General features: G+C 48.5%; 1 protein-coding gene across 1 annotated transcript in view; it reads left to right on the top strand.

The window, feature by feature from the left end:
- The window catches only part of WDR25 (WD repeat domain 25), a 143,960-nt gene extending 123,621 nt beyond the window's left edge, over positions 1-20,339 (top strand). The window contains exons 5-7 of the mRNA XM_018066203.1: positions 14,993-15,163; positions 19,221-19,361; positions 19,874-20,339. Coding sequence (XP_017921692.1) covers positions 14,993-15,163; positions 19,221-19,361; positions 19,874-20,095 — 534 coding nt within the window. The 3' untranslated portion in view covers positions 20,096-20,339. The remainder of the gene's footprint in view (positions 1-14,992; positions 15,164-19,220; positions 19,362-19,873) is intronic.

Genomic DNA, 20,814 nt, shown 5'->3' on the forward strand with positions numbered 1-20,814 from the left:
TGAAATAAAAAGTAAATTTAGAAAGTGTATATATAGGCTATTCAGGTGTTCTATTTCTTCTTCATTTTTGTAAATTTTTTTTCTTTCAAAGATTTTGTCCATTTCATCTAAGTTGTCAGATTTGTTGGAATAAAATTACTCTTACCATTATTTCTTTCAATTTATTTTTTAATTGGCTGTTAGTGTCTTCATTTCCTCCTGTTGATCTGAGTACCAACCTACTATTAATACCCTCCAGTCTGAAGAACTACCTTTAACATTTCTTGTAGTGTAGATTTGCTGGTTGTGAATTCTCAGTTTTTGTTTATCAAAAAAGTCTTTGTTTTGCCTTCATTTTTCCCATGTCAGCCCTTTAAAAATTACCTTTATGGAAGCATAATTGACATATAATAAATAGCACATGTTTGAAGCATACAGTGGTGATGTGCACATACACCCATGAAACCATCACCAGGATCTGTAATACACCCGTAACCTTCAAGTGTTTTTGTGCCCCTTCTTAATGCCTCCACTGATTTGTTCCCTGTCATTAGAAGTTAGTTTCCATTTTTGGTCATATGGCAGGTAACTCTTTTTTGCATGCTTTTTTTTCCCCAATTCAGCATAATTATTTTGAGACGGACCCGCTTTGCCGAGTATCGGTAATAGTCCCTTCCTTTGTGTTGCTAAGTAGTATTCCATTCTAAGGCTGTTGCACAGTGTTCCTTCTTACCTATCGATGGACACTGGGTTGTTTCCAGGTTTTAGTTATTACAAACAAAGTGCAGTGAACAAGCCTTTGTGTGGATACATGTTTTCATTTCCTTAGGTGTTACGGACAGAACTGTGTTTCCCTGCACCCCCTGCAAATCCATGAGGTGAAGCCCCAACCCCTAATGTGACTATATTTGGAAACAGGGCCTTTAACAACCTAATTAAGGTTAAATGGGGACCTAAGTTGTTCAGTCAATGTTTTTTATGAAATTTTCCTGCTTTTTCTATGATCCAATGGATGTTGGCAATTTGATGTCTGGTTCCTCTGCCTTTTCTAAATCCAGCTTGTATATCTGGAAGTTCTCAGTTCATGTACTGTTGAAGCCTTGCTTGAAGTATTTTGAGTATTACCTTACTAACATGCGAAATGAGTGCAGCTGTGCAGTACTTTGAACATTCTTTGGCATAGTTCTTCAGGCATTCTGTCTATCAGATCTAATCCCTTGAATCTGTTTGTCACTTCCAGTGTATAATCAAAAGGGGGTTGATTCAGATCATATAAATGAGGTCCTAAGAGTGAGGCCCTAATCCAGTGGGACTGTGTCTTTTCATTTATTTTTTGCTTGCGCTGGGCTTTTGTTGCAGTGCGCAGGTTTCTCTTTGCAGTGGCCTCTCTTGTTGTGGAGCACAGGTTTTAGGCACATGGGCTTCAGGAGTTGCCTCATGTGGGCTCAGGAGTTGTGGCTCATGGGCCTTAGTTCCCCCATGGTATGTGGAATGTTCCTGGACCAGCAATCAGACCCGTGTCCCCTGTATTGACAGGTGGATTCTCATCCACCTTACCACCGGGAAGTAGAGACTGGTGTCTTTTAAGACGAGGAACTTCACCAGAGCATTCTCTGTGTGCTGCATAGAGCAAAGGCCACATGGGGACACAAAAGAGAGCGCCATTTTCAAGCCAAAGAGATAGGCCTCAGTTCCGTTGGCACTTTGATCTCAGACTTCCAGCCTCTGGAACTGTGGGAAAATAAATGTCTGTTGTGTAAGTCTGTGGTACTGTATCATGGAGGTCTGAACTGATTGAGGCATTGGATAAATACCTGGGAGGGGAGTGTCTGGGTCACGTCTGGTGTATGTTTAACTTTTAGAGAAACTGTCAGTTTTCCAAATGGTTGCACTCTCGCATTCCCACTGACATTGTGTGAGGGTTCCATTGTTCTCTATTTTAGCCAACATTTGGTATGGTCAATCTTTCTGATTTTAGACCTTCTAAAATGTATGTAATGTGTTATCTCACTGTGATTTTACTATGCATTTCCCTAATGACTAATGGTGTTGAGTATGTTTTCCTGAGCTTACTTGCCATCTGTTTCTTTTCTTTTTTTTTTTTTTTGGATGGTCTGTTCAGATATTTTGCTCATTTTAAAAATCAGATTGCTTTTGTATACTGAGTTTTGAGTGTTCTTTATATTTAGAACATAAGACACTTATCACATGTGTGATTTGTAGATCCTTCCTCACAGTCTACAGGTTGTATTTTCATTCTCATAACAGCTTTTTAAGAGCAAATTAAAATTTTTTTTAGTAAAGTCCAGTTTATCAACATTTGTTATTGGTGCTCAATATAAGTAAATTGTATAGCTTAAGGCCACAAAGATTTGCTCGTGTTTACTTCCAGGAATTGTATAGATTTGGGCTTTTTATTAGTCTGTGGTCCATTTTGTATTAATTTTTATATACGGTACAAGGTATGGATAGAAGTTAATGGTTTTACAAATAGATATTCAGTAGTGTTGCAGCATCTGTTGGAAACAGTATCTGTGACTTTATGCCTTTGTGGAAAATCAGATAACTGAATGCGTGTAGGTCTTTTTGGTACGGTCTCTTCAATTCCATTGTTTTCTTTGTCTGTCTCTACACCAATGCCCTATTGTTCTCATTATTGTAATCTTACAATGAGTCTTGTAATCAGGTAATGTAAGTCTCTCAATTCTTTTTCTTTCTCAAAGTTGTTTTGACTATTCTAGCTTCTTTGAATTTACATTTCAATTTTACAATCACTTTGTCAGTTTCTACAAAAAAAGAAAAGCCTGCTTGAACTTTGAATGATATTGCTTTTAAACTGCAGATCAATTTGAGGGAGCATTGAATTATTAACAATTTTGAGTCTTCCAATCCATAATCATTGTATATTTTTCCATATAATTAAATCTTTCACATTTTTGTTAGATTTATCCATAAGTATTTATATATTTTTATGCTATTGTAAGAAGTATTTCTCAATTTCTGCTTATCCATGGTTAAAATATAAAAATATAGTGGATATTTGTATATTTACCTTGAATTCTGCAACTATGCTAAGCTCACGTATTCTAGTTGCTTCTTTCTTTGTAGATTCTATTTCTGCAAAGACGATCATGTCATCTGTGAATAAAGGCAGCTTAAATGGTTATTTCCTAATTTAGATGCAATTTCTTCTTTCCTTCTTCCTCCTGTTCCCTTGGATTCCCTTGTAGCTCAGTCAGTAAAGAATCTGCCTGTAATGCAGGAGACCCAGGTTCAGTTCCTGAGTGGGAAAGAGCCCCTGGAGAAGGAAATGGCAACCCACTCCAATATGCCTGCCTGGAGAACCCTAAGGACAGAGAAGCCTGGTGGGCTACAGTCCACGGAGTCACAAGAGTCGGTCACGACTCAGTGACTAAACCACTGCCGCCTGTTACCTTATTGCACTGGCTCAGACCTCTAGAACAGTGCTGACTTAGAAATGTTGAAAAAAGACATACTTGCCTTATTTCCAATCTTAGAAGAAAAATATTCTTTTCCATAGTCATGTATGATGTTAGCTGTAGTATTTTGTTGTTTTTTGGTAGATGCTCCTACCAGTTTGAGGACGTTCCCTTTTATTTCTAGTTTGTTGAGAGCTTTTATTTTGAATCACCACTACATTTTGTCAAATGCCTTTCTCATATCTGTTGAAGGGGTAGTGTAGTTTTTCTCTTTTATTGTGTTAATATGGTGAATTTTCTTGAAAGATTTCCAAATATTAAAGCAACCTTGTAATCCTGGGATAAGTCTCACTTGATTATGACATATTATCTTCTCTACATAATTTGGATTCTACTAGCTAAAATGTAAGAATTTTAAAATCTGTATTCATGAGGGATATTGATCTATTCTTTTCTTTTCTTATAATATCTTTGTCTAGTATTCAGTTCAGTCCAGTCGCTCAGTCATATCCGACTCTTTGCGACCCCATGAACTGCAGCATGCCAGGCCTCCCTGTCCATCACACAGTCCACCCAAACCCATGTCCATTGAGTCGGTGATGCCATCCAACCATCTCACCCTCTGCTGCCCCCTTCTCCTCTTGCTCTCAATCTTTCCCAGGATCAGGGTCTTTTCAAATGAGTCAGCTCTTCTCATCAGGTGGCCAAAGTATTGGAGTTTCAGCTTCAACATCTGTCCCTCCAATGAACACCCAGGACTGATCTCCTTTAGGATGGACTGGTTGGATCTGCTTGCAGTCCAAGGGACTCTCAAGAGTCTTCTCCAACACCACAGTTCAAAAACATCAATTCTTTGGTGCTCAGCTTTCTTCACAGTCCAACTCTCACATCCATACATGACTACTGGAAAAACCATAGCCTTGACTAGATGGACCTTTGTTGGCAAATGTCTCTGCTTTTCAATATGCTGTCTAGGTTGGTCGTAACTTTCCTTCCAAGGAGCAAGCGTCTTTTAATTTCATGGCTGCAATCACCATCTGCAGTGATTTTCTCTAGTTTTCGTATCAGAGTAATTCTGTCCTTAAAAAATAACTTGGAAAGTGTTCCTTTCTTTTCAGTTTTCTGGAAGAGTTTGTGTATAATTGATATTATTTCTTCCATAAATGATTGCTAGAATTGACTAGAGATGAAATTGGCTTGGCCTGAAATTTCCTTTTGGGAAGGCTTGAAACCTCAAATAAAATTTATTTAGTAAATATAGGATTATTCCAATTTTCTTTTTCTATTTCAGTGGCCTTTGGTAGTTTCTGTCCTTCAAGAAATGCATGTATTTCATCAATATTATCTTTTTGGTATGAAGTTTTTCATGCTATTTTAATTATTTTAAAAATATCTGTATAATATATAGTGATATCACCTCATTTCTCTCATTCATGATATTGGTAATTTGCATCTTTTCCCTTTTTCCTCTTATCAGTCTGGATAGAGATTTATCAATTTTTTTGACCTTTAAGTATACATTTTTGTATCACTGATTTTTCTCTATTTCTCTTATTTTAAGAAATGATCAATTTACTTTTTAAACTTTTTTCTTTTCTGCTTAAAACTTAGGTTTATTTTCTTTGGGGATTTTTATTCTTTTCTGCTATAGATGTTCAGTTGTTTTTAGTTTTCCTCTAGGTTTTGCAGCTTCATTACACAACTGTTGATACAGTTTTTCATTTTCATTCAGTTAAAAATATTTTCTAATGACATTTTATATTTCCTCTTGATCCATGAATTATTTAGGAGAATTTAGATTGCAAATACTTGGAGATTTTCCATATCTATATATCTGTTGCTGCTGCTAAGTCGCTTCAGTCGTGTCCGACTCTGTGCGACCCCATAGACGGCAGCCCACCAGGCTCCCCCCGTCCCTGGGATTCTCCAGCCAAGAACACTGGAGTGGGTTGCCATTTCCTTCTCCAGTGCATGAAAGTATAAAGTGAAAGTGAAGTCGCTCAGTTGTGTCTGACTCTCCACGACCCCATGGACTGCAGCCTACCAGGCTCCTCTGTCCGTGGGATTTTCCAGGCAAGAGTACTGGAGTGGGGTGCCATTGCCTTCTCCCATATATCTGTTAGTGATTTTTAATTTAACTCCATTGTGGTCACACACCATACATTGTATGTTTGAGTCCTTTTAAATTTATTGAAACTTGTGTGACGTCCTATAACGTGGTCTATTTTGGTAAAGGTTCGGTGTGCTCATTTTGGACACTTTTCAATCAGTATTTTTTCTTTTTGGCACGACTCTTATCCCTGTCCTGTAGCAACTCCATTGACTAAAATATTTAAGTTCTGATATTATCTCACGAGTTCGTAAGAGTTCACTCATTTTTTCTTTTTAAATTAGGATTTAACTTTCTTTCCTTTTAACGAATGAATTTATTTATTAACTGTGCTAGGTCTTTGTTGCTTTGAGTGGGTCTTTTCTAGTTGCGGCGGGCAGGGGCTACTCCTCGTTGAGGAGCTTGGGCCTCTTGTGGCGGCTTCTCTTGTTCTCTAGCGTAGGCTCTGGCAGTGTGGACTTGAGGAGCTGTGGTGCACAGGCTCCGTGGTCACGACACACAGGCTCCAGAGGGCTTGGGGGTTGTGGCACATGGTTGCTTAGTTGCTCTGTGGCACTGGAATCTTCCTGGACCGGGGATTGAGCCTGTGTCGCTTGTATTGGCAGGCGGATATTTATCCACTGCTCCATCAGGGAAGTCCTCATTTTTTCTTAAGGTCAAAATGTTTCTATTGATCCTTTCCCAAGTTTACCAGTTCTTTCTTTTGTCACTTCCATTTTGTTATGGTGCTTATCCCATTGTTAAAATATTTTTTTCTGTTCTAAAATTTCTACTTAAAGCTATAAAGTATATATATGTGTGTGTGTGTTTATGTGTATAAGTGTGTGCATATATATATAGATAGATATAGACTTCCCTCATAGCTCAGTTGGTAAAGAATCTGCCTGCAATGCAGGAGATCCTGGTTTGATTCCTGGGTCTGGAAGCTCTGCTGAAAAAGGGATAATCGGCTACCCACTCCATGGCCTGGAGAATTCCATGGACTGTATAGTCCCATGGGGTCACAAAGAGTCAGACACGACTGAGTCACTTTCACTTATATGTATGTATGTGTGTGTGTGTGTGTGTGTGTGTGTGTGTGTATTTAATTTCTGGGCTCCACATTGGCTCAAGTGGTAAAGAGTCTGCCTGCCAGTGCAGGGGTCATGGGAGATGTGGGTTCAGTCCCTGGGTTGGGAAGATCCCCTGGAAGAGGAAATGACAACCCACTCCAGTATTTTTGCCTGAAGAAGCCCATGGACAGAGGAGCCTGCCACTCTAGAGTCCGTGAGGTTGCAAAGAGTCAGGCACTACTGAGCATGCACGGTACTGCTTATATATTTCTATTTCTCTGTTGAGATCATATTTCCATTCATTTCAGGGGTGTTTATCTTGAGGATTATTATTTAATAGATGTTTATTTGAGGATTTTTATTTAATAGCTATTTAATGTGTCTGATAGTATGGGCCAAACATCTGGGTCATTTTGGGGTTGGCATATATCATTTCACTTTTCTTATGGGTACTGTTTACATTTTCCTGGTTCTTTGTATGTCAAGTAAATTCAGAATATATTGTGATTTTTAATATTATGTTGTAAGATCCTGGTTTTGTTAAAATCCTGTGGAGAATAGTGATTTGTTTGTCTTAATAGGCAACCAAGCCTGTTAGATTCAGATTGTGAATTCCTTCTCTCCTGTAGGCAGTAACTCTATTTTCAGTTCCATATTCAAAACCTTTGTCATGCTGAACCACTTAAGGGCTAGTTTCAGACTGGGGCAGCAGTAATATGTCATGTCACTTCTCAAAGCTTTCACTGGGCTTCTTCGGTTGTGTTCCACACACAGGTAACTTAGGGATTGTCCTGGGGTGTGGTCAGTTCATATACAGAAGCAGAGGATTCCGTTCTCAGCTTTCTCCTCTTTGGGATTTCTTCCATGCTGCCTGGCTTCCTGAACTTCCTTTCCTGGTTCTCCCGCCCAGAGATGGGGTTCTTTGAGAATGTTAGCCTGCTGCCTCGTCACACCATGTCCATAAGTGGGATCCCCTTCAACATAAATTGGCCAGAGAAAATAGATGAAAAGATAACATGAATTTTCCCTCTTTTCCTGGTTCTTCTATTCAGATTTCTTCCCTTCTGGTTTTTAGGTATTTGTCCTGCACTGTCAGAGCTGTTGGGGTTGGCATCAGGGCAGGGCTAGGAGAGCAAGGAGATATTTTAAAGCTTTCCCCCATACTCTCTGGCTTACAAGGACCCATTTTCTTATTCCTCTGGCCAGGATGATGGATTTATTTCACAGTTTTTGCTGTCCATGTCTACTATGTAATTCCTTAATTCAGTCTGTCTGTGGGTCAACATCAGGAGTTAAAAGGCCAAAAAAAAAAGAAAACCCCAAACAAACCCCCAATGCCCCCCTCCCCACAAAACTAAAACAAAGACTGGAGCCTTACCTGTCATACTGGTCTTTCTTCAAATTTCAGATTCCCTCTTCAGCCTACCAGCTGTTGTTTACTTTGCAAAGTCTTCAGGTAGTTGCTTCTTGGATTGCATCCAGAGTTTTTTTTAGCTATAATTTATGAAAGAGAGTGAGAGGCCCTAGTAGATTTGCTCCATTTGGGTTTAAAACTAGATTTTGTTCATTTTTAAAAATTCAGTCTTTTTTCTTTCCAGTATGTTTTGGAATTTTCACTTGCTGTGTCTTCTAGCTCAGTAATGTTCTCTTTTGCAGTGTCTCATCTGATGTTAGCCCCATCTAATGCACCTTTCCCTCGAACATTGTGTATCCCATCGCTAGAAATTCTGTGGGGCTCCTGTATCCTCCACGTCTCTTCTAGCCTTGCCCAGTCTTTCCTCTACCTTCTTAAATATAGGTAATGTACAGTTGTAATGACTAGTGTGATGCCTTGCTTTGTCATCTGTGTCTCTTGTGGGTTTCATCGGGTTTAGAAACCAAATCTGAGTGTGGTGTTTGCTCATTGTTTCTTGGCTCCTTCAGACAGAGCTGCTGCTGCTGCTAAGTTGCTTCAGTCGTGTTCAACTCTGTGCGACCCCACAGATGACAGCCCACCAGGCTCCACCATCCCTGGGATTCTTCAGGCAAGAACACTGGAGTGGGTTGCGATTTCCTCCTCCATCAGACAGAGCTAGGAAATGTTTTACTTTTTAAGAAAAAATATATCATTGTTTATGCTGATTTGTCCAATTCAGATTTAGCATTACAGAGCTTTTCTTTAACTTCTTTGTTTTTATACATTTTTTGATCTCTTTTATACTGAAAAATTTTATTTTTCTCTGCCTTAATTCAATTTTTTTGGTATGTGCTGACACTAGCAATGTAATGACCGAAGACAGTGTGAGGTTTCTCACAGTTCTTTTTGTTTGCAAAGTATATCCAATTAAGATTTACCATCAAATTACTGTTTTTCAGTTTATAATGTGTATCAACAGAGGATCTACCTTCAGCTACTGTGCTTTCATGTCTTTTAAAATAAATCCTATTTGTGTGGTTAAGCTACTAGCTCAAGATGGTTAATTTTATTTGCTTAATTTTGCTTTCACATTTTAGAGTCTGCCTTTTAAGTTAATTTTGTTGTATAATTTTATAAAATATGGACATGGTTCTGGAGAAGAGATTGGATAACTACAGCCCATGGGCCCAATCTTGGCTACACTGTTTTTGTATGGCCCTTGAGTTAAGAATGGTTTTTACATTTTTAAATGACTGTAACGCACACCACACACACACACACAAATATACACCACACACACACAGAGTGTGCAACAGTGCCTGGTGTAGCTTCCAAACCCTAATATGTTTCCTGTCTACCCCTCTGTAGAGATCCTCTGGGTTCTGCCTCTAGCCCTGAATTCCCCAATCTGTCCTCTCCCCTTCAGAGGCAGCCTGACCGATTTTATTTACTTAGTTTCTGGTTTATTTTCTGCTGTTTTTGTGGAGGTAAACACCAACCTCTCGTATTTCCTTTCCGCCCTGTCTCTTTCTGCCTTGGCTTTACACTGAGCAGCGTCTCCTGGCAGCTGGCCCACAGCGGGCAGGGATGCGGACCTCACTCTCTTTCTCAGCATTGCACATGGTGTTCCAGAACGTGCCTGGACTGACATCTATTTAACCGGTCGCTTTTTGTATATTTGGCTCAGACGGTAAAGAATCTGCCTGCAGTGCAGGGGATGTGGGTTCAATCCCTGGGTTGGGAAGGTCCCCTGGAGAAGGAAGCTTCATGCTTCTGTTTTCTGGGATTTGCTCCTGTAACTTTGGGGTCAGTTCCTACAAGTCGGGGTGCTGGGTTATACATGTCGCTGAGTAACAAGGCATATGCCGTTTTGCTTGGCGTTGCCCAAATTCTCTCTGGGGAGACAGGACCATTTTACATTTCTGTCAGCAGTGTATAGTGTAACTAATGCCCCACAGCCACCTAACGGAGTGTGTTGTCAAACTTTGGGGTCTTCTAATTTGATAAGAGATGATGTCTCCACGTAATTTAAAAATTTCATTTCTTATGAGCAGGGTTGAAGGACAGGTACATTCCCTCTCATATGAACTCTCTGTTCATTTCTCTTGCCCATTTTTTCTGTAGAGCTATTGGTCTTTTTCATCGATTTTTAGAAACTATCTGTGTATTAGGGACTATTAGGGGTAGTGAGCTATAAACTGGGGCTTCCCAGGTGGCTCAGTGGTTAGGGATCTGCTTGCAGTGTAGGAGATACAGGTTCTGTTCCTGGGTCTGGAAGGTCTCCTGGAGGAGGAAATGGCAACCCACTCTGGTACTCCTGCCTAGAGAATTCCATGGACAGAGGAGGCTACAGTCCATGGGGTCGCAAGGAGACGGACATGACTTACCAACTAATTAAGAACAAGACCTATAAATTTCAAGTATCTTTCCCATCTGTCTTTTTTATTCCTCTTAATTATTGTTTCTTGTGCCATACAATAGTGTTTAGTGTTGTTATTACTATTATTTTCATGTACTCAGATTTGCCATCTTTTCTCTTGGTGCTCTGGCCTTGGAGCGCTACCCAGGATAGCTTCCCCTAGTCTCAGGTTGTAGAAAAATTTAATCATACTCTCTTCTCATATTTGTATAATGTCTTTTTGTTTTTAATAGAAATTTCTTATTAAAAAAAGATTACCCACAGAGCACTTTTCGTGTACACTGTCCCATGTGACCAGCTACTTTCCCTTGTTTGATTTTAAGCCACGGAAAGGGGCCCTGTGCTCAACCCTCCAGCATGCCTTTGTGCAGAGACTTGTCTTGTCTCAGAACCCAAAGAGACCAATATGTTTATTTCCAAGGGGAAGGAACTGAGGTTTGGGGAGGAGGGATTTGTCCAAGGACCCGCGGCCCCATCCCGGGGACAAGCTCTGGCTGGCCTGGGGAAGAGGATTGTGATCAGCTGCTCTGTGCTGGCCGCTCGGCCAGGCCTGTCGCCGTCCTTCCCTCCCGAGCCATAGGTCCTGTTGTTAGTCGCACCTTGCAGGTGTGGAGACTGAGGCGCAGAGAGATGAGTTGCCTGTCCTGGACCAGGCAGTCAGACAGGCCATCGCGCTCAGATACCTGGGCGTCTGCCTGAGAGCTTGGCCCTTCCACCTCTGGATGTCTGGTGATGCCGTGCATGCATGCACTGAGCGCCACCCCACCTCCCTGCCGCGGCCTCAGAGATCCTTGGAGGTTGAAGTGTGCTTGTCTCCATGTCGAGGGCCGTGGAGGGGCCCATGGTGAACTTCGTGATGCCCAAGGGCCGGCATGCTCCTGGCAGCTGGAGGCCACAGGTCGCAGCTTTTCAACTTGTACTTTTGTTCATTCATCTGTTTGTGTAGCTGCTCACTCACTTATCCTTCATTCAACACACCTTCCTGCTGCCTGCAGTGGGCAGACCCAGTCCTGGCCAAGGGTGACCAGACAAACAAACAGGAGCACTGCGTCCTGTGGGGTGGTCAGGTGGCCTCGGCAGTCCTGTGGGGCCCAGAGCAGCGGCTCCCTCGCTGTCCCTGCGGGCCTAGGTGAGAGGAGGGGAACTGGCTTCCCCAGCCCTTCCTCTCTCCGGGATCCAGCGCTGAGTAGAAGCTTGTCGTCCAGGCCAGTCCCCGGGTGGTGATGATTCGAAACCAGATGCGGTGAGGGCAGGACTACCCTGGGCACCAGTGAGTCAGCAGGCTGGACTGGAGCCTTGCCTGCCCCCTCCAACCCCATGAACCTCGGACGTGGCAGGGACCCCGGGAAGGGAAAGCTGAGCCTTCAGATGAATCCAGAGCAGCCCAGTTACCCAGGATTGTATCATGGGTCAAGCAGACTTTTTAAAGGGTTATCAGGCGGTTTTCATTGCTCTGAATGTGTCTTAATCACGTCTTCCTTTTCTCCCAGAGCCGTAGACTCTTGGCCAAGTGTCTCCAAGCATCTGCTGATGGAGGCCCCGGTTGCCAGAAGAGCCTGAGCAAGGCTCCCCTCTGGATCCAGCTAGTCAGGCCCGTGTAGCGCTGTCTCACGCCCCTGGGGCAGGACTGCACCAGCTGTCGGTGTAATTAAGTTCGCCATAAAACCCACCAACTAGATGCACAAATGACTTCCCCGCTCTCTCCCCGGGCAGGAGCAGTTGGGAAGGCAAGTCAATCATGTTCGGTGGCGATCACTCCAAAGGTCAGCCTTCCACTTACAGCACCGTTATTGGCAGGGATCACCCATAACACGGCTGGTTTCCCGGCCTTTCGATTTTACGACGCTCTAATGAATTGGGCCATTTCCATGCATTCTCAGGAAGCGTACAGAACAAGGGTTTTCATTCTCCTGGAAAAGTTTGTCTTGGGGAGGCAAGGTGGCATGTTGGTGGGCATGCAGGTAGTTCTGCCAGCGTCGGGCCGAGCACTCCGGCACTTCGCTCCTCCGGGCTTCCGCACCGCCCTCCATGGTGAAGCTTCCTCCCGCATCCGCAGGAGATGAATTATCTGGTGCTCCCGCTGCCCCCGCTGGAGCTCCTGGAGCGGTCCTCTTCCCCGTACTTTCCTGGGTCAGTGCGTTTCCTGAGTGCATGTGGGGACTGAGGTGCCATTGCTGGAGATGGTCCCAGTGCCCACGGGCCTCACGATCGTGCCCGCTGGCGGCCATTCTCCGTGAGCCGGTGGGGCTCTTGGGGGCCTTGTGCCCCCGACACGGGAGGAGAAACTCCTCGGTGCACCGGTCACGTTCAGGGTCGTGAGTTGGGTCAGGCTTACTCCTCCCCTTGCTGCCCCGGCCATCCTCAGCCCCCTGCTCCTCTCCTGGATGCGGTGATGGCAAGAGCTTTGGGAAGGGGGACAGGAGGGCATGCAGCCCCCACGTGGCCTCAGGGTGGAGGTGGAAGGTGGCTGGTGGTGGGGAGGGGGTTTGTAAGCGAGGGGAGAGGCGTGGCCCCGCAGATGGGCGGGGCCGTGGGTCCAGAGCCTCTGTGTCCCGGTGACGGGCCTCGCTCCCGCCCCTCCCTGCTCTTCCCACCAGACCAGGTTCCAAAGCCTGTCTTGAGACAGCGCTGTGCTTGGTGAGTCGGAATAGCGTGTCCTCATAGGGGCAGATGTTGGGCACTGAGGCGGCGTGCCCTGTCTAGTCACAGGCCCTAGACCGCTGCCCTAGCTCCAAATGGGCAGGCCAGAGCATCCATCCGCAAAACAGCTGCTGTGCCCCTCCTGGCTGGGAGTTGGAGCGTTCCTTCTAGCTCATACTGCAGGAGACTCAAGGCTGCCTGGGAGGGCAGGGCAGGCTTGCGGGATCCTGGTGTAGGAGAGAGGAAGGGAGGGAGGCAAGGAGGCCGGCAGCCCCGTGCTGTCTGGGGAGCAGCTGCACAGTCTGGCCTGGTTTCCAAGGCCTGTATGGCCACCCTCTCTTTGCTGCCCCTGGACCACTCCTCAGGCTCCAGGGGGCCTACCCAGAAACCATGCTCACTGGGGACTGCTTCTGAAGAGGCTCAAAGAAGGCACTCGTTGGTTGTCCACCCTCCTCCCAGGAATTTGTCCCAACATATCAAGACAGGTCTTGGCCAGCAGGAGACCTGGATGGGGTCCCTCCACCCCTGGGAAGCACGACGCCCTGGCCCTGCACCTTTGAGCAAATGCCTGCATCTCTCTGAGCCTCAGTGTTCCTCATCTGGAGAATGGGTCTCAAAATACCCCTCTGTCTAAATTGGATTTATGGAGTGCTGCATTTCACGTGAATTTGACTTACATATGTTTGAAAGAGGATGCTATGATATCTCGGTCTGCAACACTGGCAAGATTTTAAATTTCAGTTTTTGAAATATATGTCAAGACAGGTGGTTTCCCAACTGGCGGCCGAGGTGCCGGAGAGCTGTGTTTGTGCTATGGCCACATGGTGGCGCCCTGGGAGCTGGTAAACAGGCCGCTAGGCCTGGCAGGCGGGCCCAAGGCGCTGTGCCCACAGCCTGCTGCTCACTATTGCAATTTAAAATCATCCTGGAGTTTGTTGCACAGAGGTACTTGCTGACCCCGGTGCTGGGACTCCCACCCTGCCCCTAACCAGCCCATTTGTTGTAGAATGGAAGGTTCACGTGATGAAACGCTCTGAAGAAAGCGGAACAACGGCTTGATGCTAAATTGCGTTAATTAGAGATGGGAGAGTGTGGAATGTTGGCAATGATGTAAGAAAGAAAGCGTGTCTTTAAAACTAGCTAACATACTGTGATTCTGGCTCCATGAGCTGGAGACTGCCGGCTCCCATGTTGCAGGTACCACTCCAGGGGCTACAGGCCAAGGCCTTGAAAGGTATGAATTATGGGACTCTTCACAAGCAAGGCTTCCCTGGTGGCTCAGACAGTAAAGCGTCTGCCCGCAATGTGGGAGACCTGGGTTCGATTCCTGGGTCAGGAAGATCCCCTGGAGAAGGAAATGGCAATCCACTCCAGCACTCTTGCCTGGAAAATCCCATGGGCGGAGGAGCCTGATAGGCTACAGTCCATGGGGTTGCAAAGACTTGGACATGACTGAGCGACTTCACTTTCAGAAGCAAGAGCCTTGCACAAAATATGGCCCAGGTATTGGTGGGTATCACATGATGGTGCCCTTATGTGCCCTTGGCCAGGTGTGGCACCCTTCCCTAAGCTCTCCTTCATCGTCCCCTGCTGCTCCCTACGGGACCAGTCATGAGGCCAGGGGGCATCTTCGTGCCTCCCTGGGCCCACGTGCCAGTTGGTGTGGGGAGGGTGAGGGCATGGAGGACATCCACAGGGAAAGGCAAGGTCGTGGGGGGTGTCAGGGAGCAGGGCCAAAGGGAGACAGACGTGTGCCTGCTGGGGGCGGGAGGCCCCGGAGGTCTCCCTCCAGCAGTCCCCACCCCCACGCTTGGGCTGCTCATCCTGGGGGGGCGGGGTGCATCTTCACACACTGCCCTCCCAGACCCTGCAGCCCACATGTACTTGGCGCCCCACACCCCTGGCCCTGCCCGTGGACTCCGGGGGCCCCACTGTGACGGGTGCCCACTCTTGCAGGTGGTGAGAAGCTACAAGGCCACCATCCAGCAGACCCTGGACATCCTCTTCCTCCGGGAAGGCTCCGAGTTCCTGAGCAGCACAGATGCTTCAAGCCGGGACTCTGCCGACCGCACCATCATTGCCTGGGATTTCCAGAGCTCCGCCAAGATCTCCAACCAGATCTTCCATGTGAGAAACCCTGTCATTGGGCATTGCTTTCAGATTGAGCCCCAGCCCCAGGGTGCATCCGTATAGCCCCCAGGCTGTCTGGGGTCTCAGGTTGCATCCTGCGGAGGTGGTTCAGCCAGCAGGAGCTTTGGAGGGAGAGGGCTGTCTGAAGTCTGTAGGGTCGAGGGAGGTAACATGCAGGTCCAGGCCTGCCCGGAGTACCTTCCACAGGCTCCCGGATCGGGGTGACTCCCTCACGGTCCTCTCACTTGCTCTCTGCCCAGCACAGCCATGCCACGGGGTAAGGGTGTGGGAGGCAGCCTCATTCACATCCACAGGAAAGTGGCTGTCCACCCCAAGTCAACCCTACTCTAACCCTCCACCACCCCAGCCAGCCTGAGGGTCCACCTCACCCCTTGCTCAGTAGTTTTGATAGGGGCTGTGACTCAAGGGTTGGAGCCCAGACCCTGAAGGTAAACCACCTGCGTGAGTTAAATTCCTGCTTCCACCACCTACAAGCAGGGGCCCAGGCCCAGTAGTTACTCTCTTTGATTCTCATTTTTTCCCCCTTAGAAAATTGAGGATGAGAATATTTCTTGCCTCATAGTGTGGTTTTGAGAATTAAAAGATGTAGATACTTAGTCTAGCACAGTGCCAGGTGCAGGGAGTTCTCAATAAATACATTACCTATCATTACCATCACTGCCACCATCACCACCACCATCACCACCATCGCCACCATCAATACCACCATTCACCATCACTGCTACCATCAGCACCACCATCCACCATCACCACCACCATCCACCATCACCGTCACCATCATCATCACCACTATCCCCGCCATCACCACCATCATCACCATCACCACTGTCACCACCACCATCCACCATCACCACCGTCACCACCACCATCCACCATCACCACCGTTACCACCACCATCCACCATCACCACCACCATCCACCATCACCATCATCACCACCATCCACCATCACCATCATCCACAATTACCACCGTCACCACCACCATCATCCACCATTGCCACCATCAATACCACCATCCACCATCACTGCCACCATCATCACCATCATCCACCATCACCACCATCACCACCACCATCCACCATCACCACCGTTACCACCACCATCCACCATCACCATCATCACCACCATCCACCATCACCACCATCACCACCACCATCCACCATCACCACCGTTACCACCACCATCCACTATCACCATCATCACCACCATCCACCATCACCATCATCCACAATTACCACAGTCACCACCACCATCCACCATCACCACCATTACCACCACCATCCACCATCACCACCACCATCCACCATCACCATCATCATCACCACTATCCACCATCACCATCATCCACCATCATCACCACCACCATCCACCATCACCATCATCCACCATTGCCACCATCAATACCACCATCCACCATCACTGCCACCATCAGCACCACCATCCACCATCACCATCATCCACCATTACCACCATCACCACCACCATCCACCATCACCACCGTTACCACCACCATCCACCATCATCACCACCATCCACCATCACCATCATCATCACCACTATCCACCATCACCATCATCATCATCACCATCACCACCATCACCACCACCATCCATCATCACCATCATCCACCATCATCACCATCACCACCACCATCACCATCCCCACTATCCCCACCATCACCACCATCACCACCGTCACCACCACCATCCACCATCACCACCGTCACCACCACCATCCACCATCACCACCATCACCACCATCATCACCATCATCAGCACCACCATCCACCATCACCACCACCATCCACCATCACCATCACCATCGTCATCCCCACCATCCCCACCATCCCCACCATCCCCACCATCACCACCACCATCCACCATCACCATCATCATCACCACTATCCCCACCATCCCCACCATCCCCACCATCACCACCACCATCCACCATCACCATCATCATCACCACTATCCCCACCATCCCCACCATCCCCACCGTCACCACCGTCACCACCATCAGGATCACCATCACCATCATCATCACCACCATCCCCACCATCATCAATCACCACCATCACCACCACCATCCACCATCCCCACCACCATCCACCATCATCACCATCTCCACTCTCCTCACCATTGCCACCATCACCACCATCCACCATCATCACCATCACCACCACCATCTGCCATCACCACCATCCCCACCACCATCCACCATCTCCACTCTCCTCACCATTCCCACCATCATCACCATCCCCACCATCAATCACCATCACCATCACCACCATCAGTACCATTGCCACCATCATCCTCATTGTCATCACCACCACCATCATCTTTTAAGATTTCAAGTCAGCTATGGCTAATCTCTTTGATGCTGCCACCCAGAATTTAAAGATATATATCAGGTGTGCTTTGGAGTAGGAAATGGCAACCCACTACAGTACCCTTGCCTGGAATCCCATGGACAGAGGAGCCTGGCGGGGCGCAGTCCACGGGCACTGAGTCAGACACGGCTGGGCGCGCGCAGCAGCAGCAGGTGTATGTACGCACCATTTCCCTCTCCCTGACTTTTTCCCCTTGTTCTTAAAGGGTTCTAAGTGGCCCTGAACAAACCCACCTCTAGACCTTCACTTCAGAGTTCTAGTTCAACCCCATGCGAAAGGCAAGCCCTGGGAAGGGGCCAGAGGGGTGTGTCTGGCCCCTGGGGCATCCGAGACCAGGGAAGCGAGTGAGGTGGATGGAAGTGCTGTGTGCCCAAGCTGCCGGCCCCCCTAGAGGCACGCCTCCTTACCCTGCATGCCCGTGCGCAGGCGCTCTGCCTGGAGCCTCTTGCCAGGAGCTCATGATGAGGTCGCCGTGCGCCTCCAGCAGCACATTAGTCTGTGGTTCCAACTGCTCCCAGTGTCGCCCTGTGAATTTGGGCTAATTTAGAGGCTGTGGCTTCAGGACATCACTTAGAACACGGAAGGACAGGTGCAGTGCAGGAGGGCGCTTTTAGAGGTGTTTTTGTGTGACTCAGTGCATTAAGCAGCAAGATCTCTCCTCCTGCTTGGAACCCCATGGGCACGCATTTATCTCTGCACTTGGCCAGTCACCTCCTTGCTCACTGTGTGTTCTGGCGGCTCTGCACCCTAGGCTGGGCTGGGGCTCCCCTACGGCTCACTGTGCAGGTGGGGAGATGGGCGTGTGGATTTGTTTTCTGTCGCTGTGTAACACATTACAAAGTAGCATAAATCCAGTGACTTAAATCAATAGAAATGTGTCCTTTCAGTGATGGAGGCCGGAAGTTTGTAAAAAGTATCCTGGGGCTGAAATCAAGGTGCTGGCGGGGCCTGTGTCATCTGTCCTTTGCTCCTTCCAGCTTCTGGCGGCAGCTGGTGACCCTTGGCTTGTGCTGTGTCCCTCCAGTCCCCACGCCAGCATCCTCAGATCTCTCTCTCTGCTCTGTCTCCACGTCCCCGCCTCTCTGTCTGGTCTCACTCTGCCTTCCTTCTCTATGGATGCTTGTGATTGCATTTAAGGATGCAGTAATGCAGGGTAACCTCCTCATCTCAAGATCCTTAAGTTAATCCCTGCAAAGATCCCCTTGCTTTTTAAAAAATACACAGATGGTGACACAGGTCCCAGGAATTTGGACATGGAAGTCTTTGGGGGGACATTTTTCAGTTCACCCCAAGGGCCAGGAGGCAAAGAGCATAGGGACCCCTAGAAGCTGGAAAAGACAAGGGAACAGATTCCGCCCAGAGACCCCAGGAGGAGCAGAGCCCTGCTGGCATCTTGATTTTAGCCCAGGGAGACCGTGTCAGACTTCCGACTTCCAGAAGCGTAAGATAATAAATGTGTGCTGCTTTTAGCCACAAAATTGGAGGCATTTGTTACAGCAGCAACAGGAAGCTTGCAGCCCCCTGAGCTGAGGTCTGGGCGAGGGGCTCGAGGCCCCGGGAGCAGAGGGTGGGTGGCGGGCCCGTCAGAGGCAGGAGCCCACCGGGGAGCCTGCCCCACCCTCTCTGAGCCCTGCTGTCTCTCAGGAGAGGTACACCTGCCCCAGCCTCACCTTGCACCCGCGGGAGCCCGTGTTCCTGGCGCAGACCAACGGCAACTACCTGGCCCTGTTCTCCGCGGTGTGGCCCTACCGGATGAGCAGAAGGCGGCGCTACGAAGGGCACAAGGTACCCCGTCTCGTCCCGTCTTCCTGGGGGCGGAAAGGTGTCCCACGACCATGCCGGCAAGGGACTTGCAGTCCCCAAGAGCACAGACCCTCTGTCCAGGCAACCTGTGATTTCTGTTTCCTGGGTGACCCCATACTGTGTGGCCTGATGTCCACTTGAAGCCTCGGGCCACATCTGGCCCTTCCCTGGGCCCCAGCCGCCAGACAGGGCCGGTCTCCGTGATTTGTTGGCTCACGTGGACCTGGGGCTGGGGGCCCCTTTCCATCAGCCTCTTTTCCCTGCGGGCCACCCTGAGGGCACAGGCTCCAGGGACCCACTGCCTGTCCCTGTGCTAGAGCTGTGCTCTTTGGACTCACGAGAGCCACTTGGTGACATCGGCCTGGGCACGGGGACCGCCGGCTCACAGCAGGAGCTCAGCTGCGGCTCCGGGCCGGCGCTCCTCCGTGGGAAGGGCCGTGGGGCCGCGTGCGCTGAGCCGCGCAGTTACTCAGCTGGCCGCTCGCCCTCCGCAGGTGGAAGGCTACTCGGTGGGCTGCGAGTGCTCCCCGGATGGCGACCTGCTGCTGACGGGCAGCGCCGACGGCCGGATCCTGGTGTACAGCTTCCGCACCGCCAGCCGCGCCCGCACGCTGCACGGGCACACGCAGGCCTGCGTGGGTGCCACCTTCCACCCTGTGCTGCCCTCCATGCTCGCCACCTGCTCCTGGGAGGGTGACGTCAAGATCTGGCTCTGAGCCTCACGGCGTGGAAGCTTCCCAATGCCGGGTGGGCGGGCGGCGGGCGTGTGCGATGAGGAGGGCCTGAGGTTGGCTTCGGGCCAGGCCCGGATGGATGCCGCCTCCCCATCCTCCGAGCCTCTGTGTTCTCATCTGTAAAATGGGGACGAAAACCTTGTGTCTCAGGGTTCCGAGGACTACGTGTTAGCAAAAGCACCTGGTGGGTTGCTGGCGATGCTCAATAAATGTGAGTGTTCTGCTATTTCTTAGATTATTTCAGCGAAAACATGCTTCGGCAGCTTCTCTCGCCTCGTTTCTCGCGGGCCCGCTGGAGCTCGGAGACAAAGGGCAAGTGGGGGTTGGAGAGGTGGGGCTCTGGGTCCTAGGTCTGCCTCCCCTCCGTCTCACAGGGTCTGTTCAGGCCTGGGCCCCTCCTCCCTCCTCCAGAGCACGGCCAGTGGGGTTCCCAGGCTTGCCTGAGCCTAGGGCCCTCTGCACTCCTCCTCACGCTCTGCCCGAGGAAGTACATCTGCCTGGGGAGACAGAGCAACATGAAGAAGCAAGGAGCCCTCGAGGATCCCCACAGGCCAAGGAGCCCTAAGCCCCCTCAGGATCATGATTGAGCTGTTACCCCAGGAGCCCAAAGGTCCCCTGATGGGTGAGGGTGGGGGCCAGAGGTGCCCGTCTCTGGACAGGGGCATCCTTGCAGTCCTGGAAGTCTCCCTGGAGTAGGCTGA

Source organism: Capra hircus, chromosome 21, assembly GCF_001704415.2.
Source record: "Capra hircus breed San Clemente chromosome 21, ASM170441v1, whole genome shotgun sequence".
Taxonomy (NCBI): domain Eukaryota; kingdom Metazoa; phylum Chordata; class Mammalia; order Artiodactyla; family Bovidae; genus Capra; species Capra hircus.